General features: G+C 37.7%; 3 protein-coding genes across 4 annotated transcripts; 2 read left to right on the forward strand and 1 right to left on the reverse strand.

Moving 5' to 3' along the window:
- The first annotated feature begins 2,900 nt into the window (after positions 1-2,900).
- LOC109853197 (transmembrane protein 245) lies at positions 2,901-7,059 on the forward strand. Of its 2 annotated transcripts, XM_020425074.1 has the most exons (9): positions 2,901-3,798; positions 3,871-4,860; positions 4,933-5,097; positions 5,173-5,368; positions 5,516-5,700; positions 5,770-5,870; positions 6,000-6,017; positions 6,143-6,445; positions 6,522-7,059. In XM_020425074.1, exons 1-9 carry the CDS (start codon positions 3,283-3,285, stop codon positions 6,706-6,708), a joined length of 2,661 nt encoding a protein of 886 aa, XP_020280663.1. In that variant the 5' UTR covers positions 2,901-3,282; the 3' UTR covers positions 6,709-7,059. The 2 variants fall into 2 exon arrangements, with proteins under 2 accessions (XP_020280663.1, XP_020280671.1); XM_020425082.1 differs by lacking the exon at positions 6,000-6,017 and having other exon boundaries at positions 2,902-3,798.
- A 140-nt stretch (positions 7,060-7,199) lies between these two features.
- On the reverse strand, positions 7,200-18,411 carry LOC109853251 (beta-mannosidase). The gene is made up of 18 exons (XM_020425149.1): positions 18,113-18,411; positions 17,603-17,718; positions 16,859-17,473; positions 15,177-16,073; positions 14,813-15,092; positions 14,442-14,576; positions 12,256-12,471; positions 11,278-11,409; positions 11,125-11,154; positions 10,849-10,995; positions 10,601-10,749; positions 10,307-10,512; positions 9,957-10,218; positions 9,159-9,885; positions 8,654-9,082; positions 8,343-8,557; positions 8,076-8,279; positions 7,200-8,003 (listed from the first exon to the last, which is right to left on the reverse strand). Exons 1-18 carry the CDS (start codon positions 18,186-18,188, stop codon positions 7,713-7,715), a joined length of 5,127 nt encoding a protein of 1,708 aa, XP_020280738.1. The 5' UTR covers positions 18,189-18,411; the 3' UTR covers positions 7,200-7,712.
- A 914-nt stretch (positions 18,412-19,325) lies between these two features.
- LOC109853217 (geranylgeranyl transferase type-2 subunit beta) lies at positions 19,326-21,490 on the forward strand. The gene is made up of 7 exons (XM_020425107.1): positions 19,326-19,407; positions 19,538-19,771; positions 19,858-19,962; positions 20,156-20,512; positions 20,613-20,757; positions 20,834-21,009; positions 21,128-21,490. Exons 2-7 carry the CDS (start codon positions 19,769-19,771, stop codon positions 21,338-21,340), a joined length of 999 nt encoding a protein of 332 aa, XP_020280696.1. The 5' UTR covers positions 19,326-19,407; positions 19,538-19,768; the 3' UTR covers positions 21,341-21,490.
- The last annotated feature ends 923 nt before the right edge of the window (positions 21,491-22,413 follow it).

A 22,413-nucleotide genomic window follows, 5' to 3' on the forward strand; every position in this document is an offset into this window, starting at 1 on the left:
TCTTTCTTTCTCTCTTAGGCTAATTTTTTTCTTTCTCGTCGGTGTAGGAGAACTCGGGGGGTGGTATTTGTTTTTTGTTTCTTTTGTTTTTTTTTACTTCTGTTCACAGACGATCTGTTCACACAGACATCCAGAAAGGAAAGAGGAGACAATAACGATTTGTAATCGTGTTAAGTTAATTTGAATGTAATAGCCGTAAAAAAAAAAAAAAAAATCCACATGCGTCGAAACGTCTCTGACTTGTTGGAGTTTTAGAATCTTAAGTTTCTTCTTTTTTTTTTCTTTTTTTTTTTTTAGCGACGAACTGACGAATGTAGGTTTGTAACAAAGTTTGCCACAGAGAGTGTATATTTTATTTATTTTTAATACGTCCGCGCGAATATTGTGCGTTGCGAAACTCTCGAGCGGATCGAACGCCGTTTCATTTCTTCTTCGATCGCCGCTCAATTATTACGCTAAGCCTTTTTCTATCTAACGATCGTTAGAGCGAGTTGTGTGTGTATGTATGTGTGTGTGTGTGTGTGTGCGTGTCACACAAACGATTGTTGATCTTAACTTTCTCTTCTTTGCAATCGCCTTTCTCGCGACGCACACACGTCTCACATCACGAATGAACAATCCGGTCGCGAAACTCCCAGCCGCCGAGTGAGCGTTCCCGACATATCTGTTAAAAAAAAAAAAATCCACACCGCGGTCATTTCTCAGCGTTTTCACGCGATCGTCGAGCTTGCCGTTTCGGATTACAACGGCACTAAATAAACCGCGATTCAAAGGGAACTTCTGGAGGATCGCAGGTCACTTACATGACACGTCGAATAGCGAAAAATCGCATAAAAATTTCTCGCACGATTTGTTTAACATTTCATGCGTAACAGAACATGCGTAGAACTACCTTGTACGTACAAATCAGTCGAACGAGTCAATGGGAATAAATTTTTTTTCCACGTGCAAAAAACGAAGAATTTTGCTTAAATTTTCGCTTCTGACGAATTTTATAAGATTGTTGCGGAAAAATCGTTGCCCGAGAAGAGCTCTGCATTTCGATCGGGAGAAGTTAAAACAATGGTTTTTTGTAACAAGTCCTCGGAAGTTCGGTTCCTCATGATCGGAAGTTTCGATTTTTCGACGACGCTTGCTAAATAAATTTGTGATAGAAATACTCGAAATATTAAAAAAAAAAAAAAAACGAAGCTCAGAAACGAGACAGTCTGTGTATAAAAAAAAAATATATATATATATATATATATATTGGTCGAGACTCTGGGGTGTTCGAGACGCAGAGGAGAATCTTTTCCACATTACGATACCAGCCACAATTCTCTCTTTTCTCATTCTCTAAATGTCACCTGTATAAACGATCCGTATTGTATAATTGTTGATCTATAAAAAAGACACACACTACGAAAGCGCGTTCGATAGACGATCGTTAAGAGATGCCTATCCCTACGCTTTGACGCACGTACACTATCTTTAATGTCGCTACATCGATGTATAACTTGTAAACAAAGAGTAAACAAGAAACAAATCGGGAGAAATATCGGCTCTCTCTCTTTCTCTCTTCTCTCTCTCACTCTCTCTCTCTCTCTCTCTCTCTTTCTCTTTTCGAACAATACAGCGCGTTATGATGTGTTCGACAATCGCGATCACAAGTTTACGGCGATTGTAAAGTCAGGTTTATTTTTTTCTTTCTTTTTTTTTTTCATCCAGGTTTTGCGCGCGAAACACGTTGCGCGAGAGAGAAAGAAAATAGTATATATATAGAGCGTACGTAAGACGCGAACACGCAGATCTTCAATTGCAATCAAATCTAAAATCGAAAAAAAAACTATATGTACAAACATATAAATGTACATGTAGTTTTTACATTGATAAAAAAAAAAAAAAAAAAACGCGCCGTTTAGAGGCATCTTTACGATGAGGTAGAGACACATCTGTATGTATACACACACGCACATTTATCCACGTACGGAAGAAAAACACGCAGCAGACGTTTTTCCTTTGGTTTTCCGCAAGAAAAATCTAAGATCCAGACGGCGCAAGAAACATCCCGAGGAGAGAGAGACGACAATGGCTAATATCTCTGCGCTGTCCGGCTTTTGTTCAGAACACACATCAATATTGTATTGTATATCGCGCGTATATATACATACATATATATGTATGCATATATTATTAAGAAAATTTCGTCGATACGAGAAGAAAGAGGATGAAAAACACGTCCGTAAAAAAAAAAAAAAAGAAAAGAAATCGCATTGATTAAGCATTTTACGAGTATTATTACACACATACGTTTTGATCATTGAGACGCGATTGTATGTTGTGTAAATCACAGTCGCGGTGTGTTTTCCCGCGACACGGTTTTTGCGCGCGCGCGCGCGTGTCTCTCTCTTTTTCTCTCAGAGAAGAAAATTGTATCGCGATTTCTTCAACGAGACCGAAAGGCGAAAAAAAGAGCACTCGCGATTATTAAAAAAAAAAAAAACTTGTCAAGACTGTATGTAAAAAAAAACAAAAAGAACTTTTTGAGCGCGTTGTGATTCTTTTTACTTTCCGGATCATCTCACCGTCACGTGCCGCGTTTTTCCGCCAGATTTGTATGTCTTCAGCATGTGTGTCTCGCATTAACCCTCCCGCATTAACCTGCGTATCTCCTCATTATCTCATTTTAGATGTGTATAGTTTTTCGAGCGATAATAAAAATCTCTTCATTTGAAAAAAAAAAAAAAAAAAAAAAACAAAACATCTGTACATTTTCTTGTTGTCCCTCGAAGAACGACATGTGATCCAGAGAGATCTCATATTGCGAACGCACACTACTTATAATTGTTATCAGCGCGACAGAAATTTATTTACAAACGTTCTATCAGTACATATATATATATATGAAAATAAAAAGGAAAAAAAGATTAGAGGAAAAAGCGCCAACAGTTTTCTTACTTCTACGTAATTTGTTTTTTACTTGTCTCTTTAAAATTTGAGACAATCCACAATTCCGTCTTTCCTCGCGGACTGGTTTTTTTTTTTTCGTGACTAATATATATTCACAGTTTTATTATCACCGCCTGAGGATTGTATCAGCGTGTCCTCAATCACAGGCAATAAATTGGTGTGTCGATCGGCGCGTTGCGCGACGTTTATACGTGGCAACGGATATCGAATTCCGTCCTTTTTTTGATTTATCAACAAAATGCGTCTTTTTGTTGTTCCCGGTCGAGAATACGTTTAAAAAGCGCTGCAAGTGGAAGTTATTTATTGCATACAAATTAACTACATATACATATTATGGATCATGCTCGCTCGCCAATGGATAACCTCTTCAACATGCTGTCGAGTTTCAGCGCCGGCCACGAAAAAGCCCTGAAACAGGGCATCTACAACTCCGTCGCGCTTTTCTTTCTGTGTCTGGTCTCGGCAGCCGGCTACGGCCTCTATATCATACTCAGACCCTTCGTCAAGCCGCTTGTCTGGGCTCTATTGTGCGGTTCTGTTTTGTTCCCTTTCAAGTGCTCACTGGCCACCACAGTGCAATCCTGGTTCACCAAGAAAGAAGCCTCGCACAGTCCCCTGATCGTCGATGTCAGCCTTCTGCCTGTACACATATTTGACAATGTGTCCGATAAGTTGGGTTCCTTCCTCTGGTCCCACATCAAATATATTATTGGTACGGTCACGCTGGTGTTAGGGACTGTAGGTATATATCACTATACTCCCACCATACTGACATGCTTCGCTTGGAGAATCGTTCAGGCATTTACAACTGTCTCGGGATTCTTCATTCTGACATGCAACATTTACACGGTACACAGTTTTGTCTTAATACACACATGTATTCGGTCTTTTGAGTACTTACTTGAATTTTTTATTTCACAGGTTTCCACAATACTTATAGGATATTTGATAGTTCTGTATGTTCACTGGACACCAGCGAATTTCACTCGTTTCCGCTACATGTCTTTTGTGATGTGGTTCATTGTCAGTATGTACCTATCAAACATAGCTGGTGCCTACAGAGTCCTGGTCTTCGCCATTCTGCAAATTCTATGCGCAATAGGATTTGTTTACGAAGTGTTGCTGATCATGGAAACCCAAGAGCTGATCAATGGCAGTCCTATGACATTCTCGGAGGCTGCGCGTTTTGCTTTAACCAATAATCTGTTGCCAAGCCTGCAACAAGAGGACAAATTAGCTCCACTGAAGAGTGACGAGCAAACGGATGATTTGAAAAAGAAAGAAAGTACCGATGCATCAGCTTGTCCTAAAGAGAAAGAGGAAAAGTTTTCCAGCGTGGAGGAAATCAAAAGAATTGCCAGCACACCGAGACTCGGTGTAAAGTCGATATCTCTGGACACGGACGCCGCTCTATCCGCGATGCGCAAACGGCCTGCGAGTAGCGCACAGTCTCGCGCAAAAGCGCGTTATTTGCTCGGCAAACTGAAGGTCGAATTCCGAGGATCATTCGATATGCGTGACGATGAGGAACTTGTCGATACCGACAAGTACATGTACGGAGCGGTTTACGCGTGCATCGGTATGCTTCTCTGGAAATACTGGTGGATCGTGCACATCCTCGTGATCCCTTTGGTGTATTATATCGTGAAGCAACTAGGTAATTACTTTGGCTTCTGGGATATGATATACAAGTATTACGACTGGGTGCTACAAGCGGTCAAGTCGTGGTGCCTGGAACGACATCAAGCGCTTCTACCTTCCAACATCAGAGGTCTTTACAAAGTGAGCATCATCGTGGACGAGAAAGTGAGGAACATTTTAAAAAGTTCCGTCGACGCGGTGGCGACAACAGCTGTAATATTCGGCCTAATCATCTTCATTACTTTCACGTCTATTTTTATAACGATACAGGTACAACGCATATATGTTAATCATATGTTAATCCGTACGACGGATCTATTTAACTATTGATTTTGACCTCAGGTTTACGCGGAGGGTATACATCTCGTTCAAGTGACAGGAGAAATATTGAATTCCTCTTTGATGAATAATCCCGATATCGAATGGATGCCAGAAAAATGGGAAGAGTCCGTCAACAGTGTTTTAGATAACGCTTACACGTACGGACGGAGCGCCATATCCGACGGAGTGAGATTTATTTGCTTGTTTTTGTTTCTCTCAACGCGAGTTTTCCGGGATTTAACACTTGGTGTTTTAATTCAGATTCGAGGTCTCGTTAAAGATATCGAGCCGACGAAAGCTGAGCTGATGGAGAAGAAAGTTTTGGAACTCTGGGATCGTCTTTACCAGGCGTGGATGATGTCGAATGTGGACGAAACTTTCGTGGGTCCTACTGTAGACATAATGACCGCGTATTCCGCATGGGAGAATTTCAAGGAAAGCGTCGGCACGCCTTTCCGTAAGTGTTCTGTTTCCAAGGATTTGTGAAATGTGAGGAATATGATCTGTTCTTCTTTTTGAATTCTTTGGAACTGCCATTTTTTCTGGAAAATATTGTATTTTTATTTTTTTTTTAATCTTACAAATCTGTATGTTTTTGTTTCAGATTTGTTCAATATGGAAAGCATGCAGAATTTCGTCAAGGAAAATATCGGCATCTTCATGTCCGTGCTCGATTCTATCTGGAGTATTGTCAAAGGCAATATGTCTGTGATACTGACAATTTTTACAGAGTTATTCTACATCGTACTGATGAGCGGAACAGCCGTACTTAATTTCGTTCTTAGCATGGTACGCGCCAACTCACTTCGTGAAACTTGAGAACAAAACAAAGCAATACAAGAATTTTTCTATTTTCAGGTTGTGTTCTTCACAACTCTATTTTATCTCCTCAGTTCTAGCAATGAAACTTATAAACCCATCGAATTGGCAACGATGTTCAGTCCCATCAGTTGTTACAAGTAGGTATTTAAATATTTCTTTGCATGTATCTTGACAAAAAAAAAAGAAAAAAAAAACGTCCTAATTATGTTTTACTTTTATTTAATTAAATTTTCCAAGAAATCTTTATTTTTTTGTTTTTATACAAGCGCACGTAATACGGATGGGTAAGACAATTTTTGTATATAATATACAAGTGTTGATGTTCCGCGTGTGTGAGAATAACATTTATATTTGCAAAAAAAAAAATTACTTCAATATCCTTGAGAATAAGTAAATTACCTCTTGTCAGGTTCGCCGTGGCGCTGCAAGAAGCGGTGATTGGCGTGTTTGCGGCCACTTTTAAGCTCGCCTCCTTCTTCGGCATGTGGACGTGGTTCATTCACAACTTGTTCCAAGTGAAGATCGTTTACTTGCCGTCGGCCTTGGCGACTATGCTGGGAGCGGTGCCGTTTTTAGACGCCTACTTCGCTTGCATTCCGGCCACCATTGAACTTTGGTTCACTCGCGGCTCGATGACTGCTATCTCGTTCTTTCTTTTCCATTTTCTACCGTGCAACATAGTTGTGACGGAATTCTACAAAGAAATTAAAGGGTAACATTGTTATCTTTTGATACGTTACTTTTTTAATTTTACAAATTTTTTACGTATATTTCGCTTTCAATTACAGCGGCGGACATCCTTATCTAACAGGTCTGTCGATAGCAGGCGGAATATTCTGTTTGGGTGTGGAAGGAGCAATTTTTGGCCCTCTGCTCCTATGTTGCATCATGGTCGCCATTAATTTAAGTCGACGTTACCTGCACACGCCCGAGGAGGAAGTTATAATTCCAGCGTATTCTTCCAGCGTGATGTAGTCCAAAGTGATGTTACAATTTTGCTAACAAAAAAAGATCTAACTTTTGCTTAATTAATACTATTGAGTGAGCTACGGGCTTGGCTCCAGCGCTTTATCTTTTAGAGATGAGAAACTTTGATAAATGTTTTACGAACGTTAAATAATGCTGCACAATGGCTGGAACATGCAGACAGTTTATGTGAAAGTCGCGTTTTACACATTTTCATGTGATACAGAAGCTAATAATAAGATTTAGAGCGCTTGCGCTTGATAGATCTAGAAATATTTAAATTTATAACACACAAGAGTGAAATATTAATTTATTTTTTTTTAATTTTAATATTTGTTTTTTTTTTAACGATTTTTCAGTTTAGATATATAAGCGATATTTCCATAGTCTTCCGTGTTCCTTAAAAGATACATTTAAGAGAAATGCACTAATTTAATTTGTATTACACTTATTAATCGTTAAGATTGAGAAAAAAATTATTTATTTCAAGAGCACCATATATATTTACAAATATGTTAATGTTTTGTTTCTGATATATTGAATTTACTTTTTTTTGTTGCGTGTAAACAAAACATATGTTAACAACATGTGATTCTGACTTCAAGACTTTAATGTTTTACGCGTATATATTATTTTTTAAGTCTAACCGTGTAACCAAAGATTATAATAAATTTTTTCAATATTTTCCGTATTATGTTTTAAATTGCACAGTCCGTAACGATCGCATTGAGAGCGATCGAGGCATTGTTTTCGACAACGCGACACACAAATGTCCGATAATCAAATGTACGTAACATGATAACCGTGATAATTAGTGGAACTGTAATTGTGCTCATTATTCTAATCGGATACGAAATTTATTTGCACTACGATAGTTACTTTTCGTCAAGCACGGTCTAAAGGGTACAAAAGTTAAAGATTAAATAAGTTGAATTCGAAAAAACTTGGTGTGTGTAACGTTGCTTCTTAATTGTAAACAATTTTAGAGATGTTTTACGTACAACTGATACGTATCAGTTCTTTTGTGCAAAATAAGTATTATCGAAAGAACTGTCGATGTAAACGTCGGACAACGTGGTGAGCACTATATTTTGTCGCAACAATTCGGCCGTTGTTGCTTCCTGCGAATAGAAAACAATTTCTTTCTCGCTTTCAAACATATGGAAACCATTTTCGGAAAAGCGACCGCGTATATTGCCCACTTCTAACCACACGAACAGCGCTATGTTATCTGTTGATAATGTAAGCTTGAAGTCCGGATAGTTGGACAGTTTTCCGGGTAAGTGTTTCTTCTCGACTCGCATCTGAAAACCAAAATGTTAACGGTACTTACGCGTCGAACGCGTTTTACAACACAACATCAATTATTTGCTTACAGTGACATTGGCTGTTGGTACATTTGCATCTTTCAACGCGTCGGGATATATGTAATTGACCGGCGCGATTAGAGATCCAGTTTCGTCCGTGAGAGATAGACTGGCCACGCAGGATGTTTTCGCAGATTTCAATGATCCGCAACCAAGTTGCGCTAGATACGCGTTCAACCAGAAGGATGTGATTTTCATGGCTTTGTTTGATTCCTTGAACGAACAATACAATCAAACGAACATCCTGTGTGAATACATGAAGATGCTATTACTTACTATTGTAATATCGTCAAAGGACATTGTGAATATGGGCGTTATGGATCTCCAGTTGTAAACGCGAAGTTTCACCGAACAATTTCTTAACGTGTGCAATCGGTCGGATACAATATGTATCGAAATTTCATTGGAAAGAGATAAATATGACGTAACGATAACGGGTGCAAAAAATTCCTTGGCGTAGTAATGGAGCATCTTCCAGCGACCGTCGAAGTCTGTAACACAAGTGGATCTTTCTTGTGTGAAAATGATCGATGTTTTCTAATTTCTCTTGGTTTTTTTTTTTTATAGTTGGTCATTTTATCAATTACCTATGGAGGACCACGAAGGGGCTTGCCAGACGTCGTTCAGTTGCCAATAAAGGGCTCCCATTGTCATACCCTCGCCCACGGAATTCACGTCGGATTTGGCTTGCCTGAAATTTTCGGTTTCTATCTTTACGGAAACAGCTTGATTGATCTGGCTGAGATACACCAAGTTCTTGAAATCTCGCACGCTGTTGTTACTTTGCGGTATAACAAAGTTGTGCGAGATCATCAACCGCAGGTATTGATTGCCGAATGGCAAATGTTGCCGATGCTTGACGAAGTCGCTGTTCATGTGAAAATCCTTGAGAGTTTCCACGGCGCTCGCCAGTGTGTACATCGACGGCCAAGATTGAAACCCGTACTCGGAGCAAAATCTCGGCCGCCAGTATATAGTGATGTCCCATCCGTTTCTGAGATAGTTGTAATAATGAACTGTAAGAGAGACGGCAAGCGTTAACACATTCGAATTTTTAGAATTTCTCTTGTGTACGTATATTGCATATATTACTGTCGCCGTAAAAATTAGAATAGGGATCTACGCCGGTGTAATTGTACGTTTCCTCGTACGCTCCGTTGCCCGGACTAGATACAACGAACGGTCTTACGGGATCCAGTTCTTCCACTTCTCTCTTCAGCAGATCTACGTAAAGCTTGACGTAATCTTCTCTGTAGACCTGAGCGGAACCGGTGCCGTACCAATTTCCGTAGAGCGCCGCCTCGTTCTCGTTATTGCCGGCCCATAACACGATGCTCGGATGGTTCTTCAAACGTATGACGTTCTGCGTCACTTCCTCTCTCACGCTCTTCAAGAAGGAATCGCTCGTGGGATACATGGCGCACGCGAACATGAAATCCTGCCAGATCATGATCCCGTACTCGTCGGCGAGATCGTAGAACAATTTGGATTCGTACACCCCGCCACCCCACACCCTCAGCATGTTCATGTGCGTCTCTTTGGCCGACAACAGCAAGTGCCTGATCGTGTCCTCCTTAGCGCCTAGTTCGGGGAAGACGCTGGCTGGTATGAAGTTGCTGCCTTTGGCGAAGATCGGCACGCCGTTTACACGAAAATAGAAACTCAGTCCCTTCTCCATGGGCTCTTCCACCAGCTCCACCGTTCTGAAGCCCACGCGGTACGCTCTGGATTCGCGATCGTTCGCGGTTGTTACGCAAAGATTTAAATCGTACAGACGTTGATCGCCGTAACCGTTCGGCCACCAACTTTCAACAGCGTCCTTGCGGAAGAAGAAAATAACGTCACTCGGATAATATGCGACAGAAGATGCAAAAAAAAGAATTGACTTACCGCAGGCACAACGAGCGAGAAGTTTACTTTTTTGCGCTGTTCACTTGTGTCGAGCACGAACGAACTGACGTTGGTGACAATTGCGGTTCCCGCGTCTTCTAACGTCACCTGACAATTGAATCTTCGATTTTCTTCGTTCTCGTTTCGCGTTACTTTCAGAAACAACGTAACGAGAACGTTCCAGTTGTCAGCTTCTTTACGTATATCGGTTGTAACGTCACTGATCAATACGTCGTTTACGGAAATCAATTCGACGTCTCGCCTGGAGAAATTTTAATTCTAGAGATATAAAATTATCTTTGAATCAATTTTTTGTTTTTTATTCAATTTGATGTTTTTTTGAGCCGTACCAAATGCCGAGCGAGGGAAAAGCGGGACCCCAATCCCACGCGAAGCTCGCTTGCATTTTGCGAATATGATTAACGTGACACTGCCCGTTGTATTCCTTGGGCACGCACACAGGTGGAACAACGTAATTCGTCTTTTGTTCGTTGTACAAATCCTCGGCAACTTTAACAGCCGAACGTAACGCAACTTGCAGCAGATTCGGCCCTTCCTATTCGCATTTCGAATACACGAACTGAGTAAAGAATTCGAAATGAGCAAACGCGCGCTTCCTTCCCCCGCACAATTTTTTTTCTTACTTTTATGTGATCCGTCACGTCGAAAGTGTATCTCAGAAACATGTTCGAAGTCTCCCCGACAGCGCGATCGTTCAAAGAGACATTGGCGAATGTGTCAATTCCGTGGAAAATCAAAACTATCTTGCGAGCGCTCAAAAAATCACCGCTCACTAAAAATTGCATTGTTTTGCGGATTTTATAAAAATGATTTTCACTTCTCACACGCAGAGAGGGAGAGAAAATGTAGTGTATGCTTTTGTTTACTTTACCGTTGAAATTTTTTGTGTAAATGACGGATTGATTCCCGACCCAACGATTGTTGACATCGTTGTTTCCCAACAGATTGTTTTCTATTACGCCATTTCTGTACAAATCTGTGTAAATCCCGCCAGGAACAGTCGCATCAAAGCTGACATCTATGATATTCAGAATATTTATTTAGTTTATTTGTAGTTTATGTATGATAAAATTTGTTTACACCGATATTGTAAAAAGAATCGTTTATCTGACGACACGTAACAAACTTCCGTAAAGCGATTTCTTACCCTTATCGCATCTTCGAGATAAGTTTTTATCTGGAAACAACACTTTTGTTATATAAATGTTTGCTTAGTGAAAAAATATACACATCTCTTGTGTTTATTTGTTAATATATAAATATTTAAGTACGCATTTATTTTTTATGATAATATATTTACCACAGATATTAATACTCCCTCTCCAGATGCCATTCAAACTTAGTTTGTCACAATATACATTAGTAAAAATTAAGATACACAATGTCAAAAAGAAAAGCTTCATTTTGGCTGCGAAATGCGTACGACGATTGTCTGAAATAAAACTGAAAGTTTAGTTTAGCGAATATATTTCATAATTTTTATTTATATATAAATGTAAATAAATATCTTTGCTTTTTTGTATACTAGCACAACACAGGCGCGCGCTACGCGCACGCTATTGTTATTTTTATTTCACGTGTGTTGTCAGTGAACACAACCTGTTACCGCGATGACAGATAGTATATACGTCTTATAAACCATATAATACACATATGAGAAATGTCAGAAATAACGCATAAAAATCAAACTCAAAAAATAGTGAGAGAGAGAAGTGGAAAAAACAACACGTGACAGGGAAAAGGGTAAAAAAGAGAATATTATATATATTATATGTAATATTCTATATCTATATATAATACACACACATACGCATATATGTGTATATATATATATATATATATATATATATATATATATATACCGTAATCACGTGACCGGGGTCAATGATCCCGTCAAGGCCGCGCGGCCGAGGTCAATGACCCCCCCCACCAAGGCCGCGCGGCTGAGGTCAGTGCCCCGCCAAGGCCGCGCGGCCGAGGTCATTGACCCCGCCGCGGTCACGCGACCTTACGGTAGTATGTATATAATTATAATAAATTATATGTATAATATGTATTATTTAATATATTATTTATATCATATATATTATTTAATGTTATGTATAATATACATTACAGTCACATTACCTCAGTCACGTGTTGTTTTTCTACTCTTTCCTGTCATGTGACTTTAATCATCGATAGAATCGATTCTGATTATTTTCACACGCTTTTTCTGGTAGGAATATATAAAACATACACCAAGTTGCAACAAATACAAAGATAAAAATATAATTACGGTGACCTAGTAACAATTTACAATCGTCTAGTCTCAATAGTCGCAAACACTTATTGTTAGTAAATTGGAGAGCCGCGTGTCGCGCTTTGGATTTTCCGTCTGCACAGAGTCGTCCGCGACTGACGGCGGGTCTCGCACTACGGCGCGCGTTATAACGCATCGCCGTTCTTTCGCTCTGCACGGAATCGCCGAGATCCCGCCGGGACACGGGGGGTACTTATTCCGCGCACGAAGCGCCCCGCAACCCGGCGGAATATAACGGTTGCAAAACCGGTTTATCAATATTTTTATTATTATTATTATCAATTATCATTGTTTTGATTACGTCAAGCTTATCAATCCGTAACCTTGATATAGAATAACGATATTTGCGCCACAAATCGGATTTATGAACACAAACTTCCGTCACGTACAGAAAAAGAAACAAGAAAAAAGTATAAAAATATTTATATTTACATATAATTTATACACACACTCACAAACACATATAATATACGATATGTACATAATAACATACTGGAGTTTGTTTAAAAGTCAAGTAAATTAAATTAAAAAAAAAAAAAAACGTTGCCAGCTGATACTGCGTTGATTTATTTGCATGTGTTATATCTTTTATTCATTTGCAGGTGTTAAATTTTTTTATTGCGTCGACGTGTGATCAGATTCACAGAATTCACATGTAAAATACATACATATGTATGAGTTGTAGAATTACAAAACAATGTTTTGAAATTTTTACGCGACGCAACTTTTTCTTACTTTAATATAGAAAAATAAACTTTTATTTATGTATTGCACATATAAAATGTACATACTTACATGTTTAATAAGCGTGAAAAAATGCATGTAACAATATATATATATATGTATTTATCATCTTTAGATTTTTTGTGTTTTTTAAAAAATTAATGTAAACATAATTTTCAATTCGTCAAAAAATGTAATGAGCTTTTCTATATTCTCAATATTTCTTTAAACTGATTTATTGTTAAGAGTGAGATAGAGAGTAACAAGCAAATTAAAAAAAATTAGAAGTATATAGAATATATTTTCAATACATAGAATACTTAATGGTTATACGCACACGCGCGTATTTTATTTCCCAGCCACTTAACAAAATACTTGCTACGTAGAAAAAATAAATGAAAAGTACTGAATAATGGTTTACAAGTGGTCTCTCACGTAACACCTTTTGTACATGTGTAAGTACTGATAGGCATAATCCGAAAATGTTATAAATAAATGCATATATTAGTTATTAAATATTGTATATAATATATCGATCGTAATCGATTTAGATTAGAGAATCGGCGAGCTTACATTCGCGAAAGTCCGCGAATCCAAATCAGATCTTGTGAGACAAATGAGAGAATGCGTGTCACGAGATATGTTTACGGCATTTGCAACTTCTTCCGTAAAACCGCACGTCGTACCTACGTATAAAGAGATTCGTTATTTAGAAAAACAAAATGCATATTGTGGAATTCTATGCAATTGTTCCAAATATTTATTGCCCAGAAGAAACGGGCGTTAACTCCAGAATCAGCTGGTTTATCAACATGTGGTCAACATTGCGCGCGACATATTGATCAATATTTAATCATAAATAACAATAATAATGCAACAATATTATTCATTATTTATTTATACGTATAGACCGGGCCCGATAGTCTCGCAGCCAAAGTGCGGGGAAGGAAGGTCTCGAGTTCAAATCGACACCTTCGGATTTTTTCAGCCGGTCTCTTTCACTCGAATTTACCGACTGAAATGCAAACTATAAATCGGGATTTTACTTTAATCTTCCAGTTTAGAGATTGGGCGATAGGCTGACAATCCCTTGCCCCGTAAAAAACTTGTATTGAATCGAAAGTTTAAGCCTCGAAGCTTAATATACATTTCCGTGGTGGTTCGGAACCCACCTAAAATCGTAGATCCTTTCTCGCACCCCATAATTGGGAGGCTAAACTTCTCTGAGGCGGCCAAAACCCACAAAGGGTTGTAGAGCCGGAAGAAGAAGAAGATTTATATATATAACCATTATCATTAATAAAAAAATTGAATAATATTATTCATTATTATTATTATTGTTATTATATATATATATATATGTGTATATCACCTGCGTAGATCATAAAGAGTTTCAAAGCAATTTTATCATATCTTACTTATAAGAATGTGAAATCAACGTTTTCTTTTTCTATTGGTATTTGTTTGTTTATTATTATTAGACGAAAATTGATTTAAATAATCTATCTCGGAATCTTTCAGTTCACTGATTGGTTTGAAGGTACGAAAGGAAGTAGATGCGGTTTCCTCATATTCTGTGAAAAAAAAAAGACTACAGTTTTTAAGAGAGATTTTTTTAATTTGAGCATCGCAGACAGAGAGAGAGAGAGAGAAAGAGAGAAAGTTGATTTGTTTCTCAGAAAGCAATCCAGAAAATAATATATCGAACACAAAAATGCCTTTTGCTCCCGAAATCATGATAAGATAATATTTATCATAAATCAAGAAATCAAGAATTTGAAAATAACAAATTATGTAACATCGAACATACCGTGTGAGAGCTTTTTATCTTTCTTCTCGTTTATGCACTGTCGAACGTGGTTTTCGTATTCCATTCCGTTGTTTGTTTTGTACTTGTTACATATGGCGCATTCGAACAAATTTTTCGCATCACTCTCATCGCCACTTATTTCGAATTGATCGCAATCAGCAGCATGATCTTCTATCTCGTTTCGCAAAAACAACTTGTTGCATATTGGACAATTTACTTTATCATCGCTCGTCGAAGAAGATACTTTATCAGTCTGATTTTTATTTCGCACATCAGACTCCTACATAAAAATAAAAAAAAAGTTAAAAAAAAAAAAAAAAATTTTACAAGTAGTCGCAAAAACTTGTAAACCTTATAAACTTACTCGTTTTACTTCGAACAGGTTATCATCATCGTCCGATAACAGTAACTGATGCTCCCAGCTTGCGTTTCCATTCTCCTCTACCTTTTCGCCAGAGTTTTGCTTCTTTTGTTCCTCATCAAGCTTCAGCTTCTTTTCTCTGTTCCGTTCCCAGTCGCTACCTTCACTTGTCACCGTTTTCGTTTGTTTAATCGTTTCTGATGACAATAGTTTTTCTCGCACTTCTTTAGATAGCGGCAGCGGTCGAATCACCACGTTCTTTTCCGTTGCGTCGTCCTCTTTGTCGCTATGCCAGTCTTCCAACAGTTCCTGACGAATTTCTTCGTCCGTTATTGAGGTATTTTTACTCCGACTTTTTGTTTTCTCAGCACCTTTGTCGACGCCTTGCGTCTTCAAAGACGGCTTCGACGCGGCGGCGTTTCCTTTTCTTAGCCTAGACAAACTTAAACGTCCTTTGGGATTAGGAGGCACTATCCTTCTCGGATACGTAACCAACTCGGGCGACACTCTCTCATCTTGTTCGTCGAGTTTTCTCTTAGAGCCTAGAGATTTTTTATGTTCAACGCTTGACTCTGTTTCGTTATTATTATCGGTGAGGGAATGAGCGATCGTATTCGACATTGGTTTTTCGTGACTGGCGAGCTGACTCGCGGCACGATCCACGTTACTCGACTTACTATTGGACTGCCTCTTTTTCTTAACACGAGCAGAGCCGTGCTGCTGCTTGTCTTCTTCGTCGTCGGTTTCTTCAATTTGATCGGAATATTCTCTTATGAGAAAATTCGCTTTACGTTTACTAACTCGCTCGTGACTATCTTTGTACACGTATTCTGCTTTGACTTGTTCAGTCTTAGAGTCTGTTAATGATGTTCTATCCGAACTATTGTTAGCAGTGCCGACCTACAGAAATAAGGATCAGAATCAGAATAAATTGAAGAATAAACATCCGTTTTGTTTTTTACACAAATATAATTTATTCAAATACGCAGTTTACAGTTTATTCAGTAATTATGGTTTTGTAAACGCTTACGTACACATGACGCGTATAAATTCTTTTTTTAAATATATATATATATATATATAATTAGTGAATATGTGTATAAATGGAAGTATCAAAGGTTTCTCTTCTCAAGTCATCAATGTTTTCATTTGGCAACAAAAAAAAGTGATGTTAATTAGTCGACAAGTGATTTGTAATATGTGTATACTGACACAAGTTAATATTATATATACATTGTTAAATAATATATATGTATATATGAAAGATATACATGCACATTGTTAACATATAGAAATATAAATGCGACTTCTTGTTCATAGTTTATGTACTATAATATAAATTGTACTGTGTATTGCATTTTATGATAGTTTCTTAAAGGAAGATGCCGAATCATCACAGATTTGACAGAAAAAAAAAAAAAATAAACGATAATATATCTTCGAAGGAGTACAAGATCTTATATCTAAAAAAGAACTAATACGCACTTATTGCAAAATAACGAAATAGAATTCAGACTCTTATTAATTGGAAAATTATTAATGTAAAAATTATGATAACATATTATGATAGTGCTCTTATCCTTAGTAAGACACGCATACATAGCTCCAGGTAAAAAAGAAAGAATTATCTTATACATTAATTAACGATACGAACAGTATGGAAGGGAGTATAGGGTGGTACCGACCTGGATGGGTGACCCCCATTGAAATACCGAATTGGAAGAGGGACGCCAACTGTACCATAAGTCTGCCATTTCCTTGAGATGCTGACTCAAAGTCCGTGCTAATTGTTCGCATTCGTCGATCGTTACAGCTTTGCAATACTCGAACGGTGCACGTTCTCGAGCCAAAGGCCGATTTGGCTGTCGCAAAGGCACATCGTTTTCGTTGTCACAGACATCGAGCGGATTTAGCTGCCACCTTTCTAGCTTCTGAACAACTTCGCCTTGTACATCCGCGTTCTTCTCCACGGTATTCTGACATTCCCGCAATATGTTTCCAGATCTCAGTGAGAGAAGTCGTTTTGTACTGTGGGTCGAATTGGTGCTCTCTTGTTGTTTCTCAGATTGTGTCCCATCGTCATCCGAGTTCTTGCATTTGTATGTAGGATTCTGTATCTCAAAACTGGGGGATTCCGGACTGTTGGAGCGACGAACGTTTTTACGTTCCGATATGGTTGAGGAAGTTCTGTATGAGAAGGTTGGTCTGGGTAGTTCTCCATCTTGTGAATCTTCTTGTGCTGCGTTTGTGTCAGACTTATTAGTTTCCAGTAGGCACTCATTGTTAGAATGTTGTGTACCCTAAAAAAAACAGTTTGTTGAGAAATTGTAACTTTCTACTTGCTTTGTCTTAATTCAATCCAACAATGTTTGAAAAACTGGACAAATACACCACGTGTGTATAGTGCAATCACTATCTTCGTCATATACCTTCTGAGTATTTTTAATATTCGAACCAGCATTTGATGTATCCTTAGACTCATTGATAAATCCAATTATCTGTTTCATTTGTCCATATGTAATTCCTTCTTCATATATTCCAATGTCTATGAAATATAGTCAATAATTATTGTTACAATATTACTATTTTGCAAATCTATAAAAATTGCAAGAGCCCGGATCAATATTGTTTACAAGAATATTTTGAGAAATTTTATTTACAAGTGAAATAACATTCTATTAAAAAAAAAAAAAACAAATTAATTCTGCAACTCCAGATGTTAAACAAATTTGTGTCTATTGAACTTATTTGTTTTTATTATTGTTTGCTACATAAAATTACATAGTTTTATTATCTCTGTCAAGTGTGTAAACAAATTACTATTCTGTTATTTCGAATACACAAATGTTTCTTGTTTACAAGAGGTAACATTTCCTTCTATACACAAAATGTTCATTCACATTCAATTTTGCAAAATTATTTTTCAAAAGAGAACTTACCCGTGAGTTCCTGCTTCATTTTCTCCTCCTCGAGCTTTTCCTCCGTGGTTAACCTCTCGTTTTTTTCTCGTTCCATGATACTCAAAATCTCTTCGAAGAATTTGCAAAACAACAAATTATTGCGATCCCTTTGTTCTCTACAAACGCAATGGCATGATCTATCGCTGCGCAAATTGATCGTTGACAGAGGTGTAAATAAATCTTTTTCTACATAATTATGCACATGCCTAGTAGTTATCTTCTTTCTCTCTCTCTCTCTCTCTCGCTCTTTCTGTCTCACTAGATCAATATTTGTGATGCTGTAAAAACGATGCTACAAAGATGTCTTTTTTTTTTCTAGAAATCGGCGCAATTTCCTCTTGCGCGAGCAATATTATTGAAAGCATACACCGACGGAGCTTTGACTCTGTGTTACTTTTTTTTATGTATCAACAACGACGATTATCAAAATTTTATAAATTGATAAAGAGACACTGCCTCTTGTGAAAAAAAAGGTACTAACTTAAAACTAGACGTTGGATATTGGACATCCAGCGTCATCTTGCGAACGCGGAGACGAATTACTATTAAAATACGGCGTCATCTTGAAAATCGCTCTTTTCTTCCCTCTTTTCGCAAGTAAAACGAACTTTTTCTTGTCTTTCGAATGTAAAATAAAAATTACTCCTTTCCGAATAATAAATTATTCGGTGATGACGCTCATTTTTTTTACTTAACGTAACGCGCGCACAGCGTGAAATGTCAGGTTTTGCAAACGGGGGACGCGATTTTCTACAAAGAGTGTATCGGAAATTAAATAACACGTGCAAGAAAAACTTTCTTCACGCAATTGTGCAACTAAAAATGTGCTGATTTTATTCGAAATAACGCCAAAATAATTACCTCAACGACCACTCGCTGTGTCCGCTCGACCAACGTCGCCACGAGAAGCGTCGCGTAAGTATCGACACGTTTTTCCCGAATACGCGGGATCCATTCCCATTGGCCGTTATCAATCATCTGAGTTCGGGAAAACAATTGCGAGTTGTCATCCTTGTCAATACTCGACACGTTTGATTCGTCAATTACTGCGTTCAGCAGAAAAAATTGATTCGTAATAATCGAACGTGATTGGCTCTTACTTTTGCAATCTCCCAATCAACGTCGAGTGTTCACAAGACGGCTCAGCAATTGTTCTGCCGAACGCAGCCAGTTCTGCTCGACGCCAGCGACATCTGATGTTTGTTTGCTTGACAAATAACTGAATCAGCACAGGTGATTACGCTGCTTGCTAATTTGCTGAATTGACAGATAAGGTACTATTTTTCTTGCGGTCGAGTGATATTTTTAGTGTCGGTTTATTTCAAAAGTCAATCAAATCAGAGACTTAGATCGTGTGATACTTTGTGATGATCTAATGACATTTCAAGAAATGATTCTTTCTAGGAGATATAAGATCTTATCGCAATAAACGCATCTAAGATAAAATCGGTATACACAAGTGTATAGATTATTCTCAACACCCTTGGCTCAACACCACTGCTCATAAACAAATGTCAGTAGTATAAGCTAATTTTGAGAATTTTCTTCTCTGCACAGTTTATATGGATATTTAAACGCGCTTTTGAAAGTCTGAATTATATTATTTATGAAGCCAGAACTTTCAGAAATTGCAAGATGGTAAGTTGAATTTGTTTAATTATAAAAGAAAATTTTTTTGTATGTAACATGCTACATTTTTTTGTTAAATTTTTTATTTTTTCTAGGCAACAGTGAAACATGATATAAACCTGCCGAACAATATTCCACAATTATTACTGGAAAAACATGCAAATTATCTCATTTCATACGGAACCAATAAGGATGAATATGTGAGTCTTTTTTAATACTTCTTAAAAATTCTTTGCTCTTCTTAGTAAAGAACAGTGTTATAATTTTAGTATCTAACTATCAAAATTAACTAATATTATTCATTTTCAAAGACAATAATTTTTCTTGCAATTATATTTCTTTACACATATAAGATAAAAAATGAGGATTGATAATCAATTTCTTATGTTTCAGACCTATACTCAGACTGAACATATGAGAATGTCAGGCATGTATTGGGTTCTTACAGCTCTAGATGTAATGGAAAAGTTGGAAGAAACCAATAAGGAGGAACTGTTAGAATTCATTAAACTGTGTCAGTGCGACAATGGTGGCATTGGTGCCAGTGTACACCATGATCCACATTTACTTTACACACTTAGTGCTGTACAAATATTATGCATGTACGATGCGCTAGATGTAATAAATATCGACAAAGTTATAAGTTATGTCAAAGAGAGACAGCAGCCAGACGGAAGTTTTACGGGCGATCAGTGGGGTGAAGTGGATGTCAGATTTTCGTTCTGCGCTATCGCAACTTTATCACTTTTAGTGAGTATTGCAGAGTATTATGTAAATAGCAAAGTTAAAATATTTGAAAGTGAGAATGTCAACTTTTCTTATGATATTCGCAATATTTCTATGATTTCAGAATCGTTTGGATGCGATAAATGTGGAGAAAGCAGTAGAATTTATATTAAAGTGCATGAATTTTGACGGAGGATTTGGTTCAAAACCAGGATCTGAGAGCCACGCTGGTTTAATTTATTGTTGTGTGGGGCTACTTTCGATAACCGGTATACGAAAACGCAAGGCATCTATGCGGTCTCTAAGTATACATTTGAGTCTTAACCATAGAATTTTTTTTTCCAGGACACTTGCATCTTATAGATGCCGATCGGTTAGGATGGTGGTTGTGTGAGAGACAATTACCTTCGGGTGGTTTAAACGGCAGACCAGAAAAGTTGCCGGATGTGTGCTACTCGTGGTGGGTGTTGTCAACGTTGACAATCTTGGGCCGCCTCCATTGGATAGACAAAAAAGGCTTAGTGAGTAAACGTATTCTTATCGCACATGCCATTTGTATTATTTTGTATTTCAAGTAGTTATTGATCGACTGATGCAACTAATATTAATTTTCGTGTCTTCTCATTTTTCTCGTTCCAGGTTGATTACATTTTGACGTGTCAAGACGTCGAAACCGGCGGTTTCAGCGATCGACCCGGAGACATAGTCGATCCTTTCCACACTTTATTCGGTCTCACCGCGTTATCGTTGCTGGACGAGAACTTCTTGCTGAAAACGATCAATCCTACTTATTGTATGCCGCAGTATATAATTGATCGTTTAGGTCTCAAGCCGTCACGACTTGATTCGTGATTGTACGTTCAACATGTTTTACGGCACATGACGCAAAAGCCAACGCGCTAGAAAAACGAGAAGAGTAGGACACAATTGTGTACATATAAATTTTGTTTATATCTTCAATAAATAGATGATTATAAGTTTTTCACCAAAAATATATGCTTATAAGTCGCACATACATGGGAGTTTTAAGTACGTCCTTTCTATTTTGTTGCAAATTGTAGAACGCAATTTTACAATTTCTGCAACAAATCCGAATTATACGATTTTTTCCCCAAAAGTTGAGCAAAATGCAAACTATATAATCTATATATACTTGTTTTTTTTTCAGACAAACCATTTGCAAAATATTTATTATTGATTTTAATTTTTATTTCATCATTCGACAAATTATATACGGACCCGTGTTTCTTCATCGCGTTTTTGAACAATATATTGAAAATTTCCAGTATAGAATTATCCAAAATTTTAATATTTTTATAATTTCTTCTCATTTGTAAGTTCTTTTTTTCAAAGATCATAATCTTAAAGTTTTAAAGAAACTTAGAAAAAAAACCATACATTACAAGTGAATAAATGACGCGGAGCACGTCTTCCGAGAAAAATACAGCTCTGGAAAATTTATATCCAGTAACATCTCCAGTGTGAACCATATACTCCTAGTACACACATTACAAGTAATACGAATTGCCATTTTGTCGGCGAGGCGCGAGGCGTAGCGACACGCCTCTCGTCAACAACCCCGGACGAGGAAGGCACTTCGCCGCGATTGGTTTATCTTCCCCCTTCTCTTCCCATCCTTAGATCGGCGCGGTCACTGATCGAGATTAAGTTTGATATCTCGTTAACTGGAAAACGACGGATCTCTCTCTCCCGCGAAATCTTCTCGATCAGGAGTGTTACAGTTTTGCCAATGGCGCTCGAGAAGTCGTTCGGAAAAACAGATCAGTTCAGAACTTGCGACACGCGAAACGACGTTTCGTATCGTAAAATATTACAACTTTATACGTCATGTTAAAATATTGACGTTACGAGACACAGAGACAGTAAAGATTGATAAATAATTTGTTTTTATCTAAAACACAAAA

The sequence above is a fragment of the Pseudomyrmex gracilis genome, unplaced genomic scaffold (assembly GCF_002006095.1).
Source record: "Pseudomyrmex gracilis isolate BER0280 unplaced genomic scaffold, ASM200609v1 scaffold_2, whole genome shotgun sequence".
Classification (NCBI taxonomy): Eukaryota; Metazoa; Arthropoda; class Insecta; order Hymenoptera; family Formicidae; genus Pseudomyrmex; species Pseudomyrmex gracilis.

Coding starts and splice junctions, on each gene's coding strand:
- LOC109853217 (XM_020425107.1), top strand. Junction 20,513..20,612: donor TCGCAACTTTATCACTTTTA/GTGAGTATTGCA, acceptor CTATGATTTCAG/AATCGTTTGGATGCGATAAA. Junction 20,758..20,833: donor GGGGCTACTTTCGATAACCG/GTATACGAAAAC, acceptor TTTTTTTTCCAG/GACACTTGCATCTTATAGAT.
- LOC109853197 (XM_020425074.1), top strand. CDS start 3,283: ATGGATCATGCTCGCTCGCCAATGGATAACCTCTTCAACATGCTGTCG. Junction 5,369..5,515: donor AAGCGTCGGCACGCCTTTCC/GTAAGTGTTCTG, acceptor TTTTTGTTTCAG/ATTTGTTCAATATGGAAAGC. Junction 5,701..5,769: donor TTAATTTCGTTCTTAGCATG/GTACGCGCCAAC, acceptor TTCTATTTTCAG/GTTGTGTTCTTCACAACTCT.
- LOC109853251 (XM_020425149.1), bottom strand. CDS start 18,188: ATGGAACGAGAAAAAAACGAGAGGTTAACCACGGAGGAAAAGCTCGAG. Junction 17,474..17,602: donor ATATTAAAAATACTCAGAAG/GTATATGACGAA, acceptor TGTTTTTTTTAG/GGTACACAACATTCTAACAA. Junction 16,074..16,858: donor AATGGGGGTCACCCATCCAG/GTCGGTACCACC, acceptor TTATTTCTGTAG/GTCGGCACTGCTAACAATAG.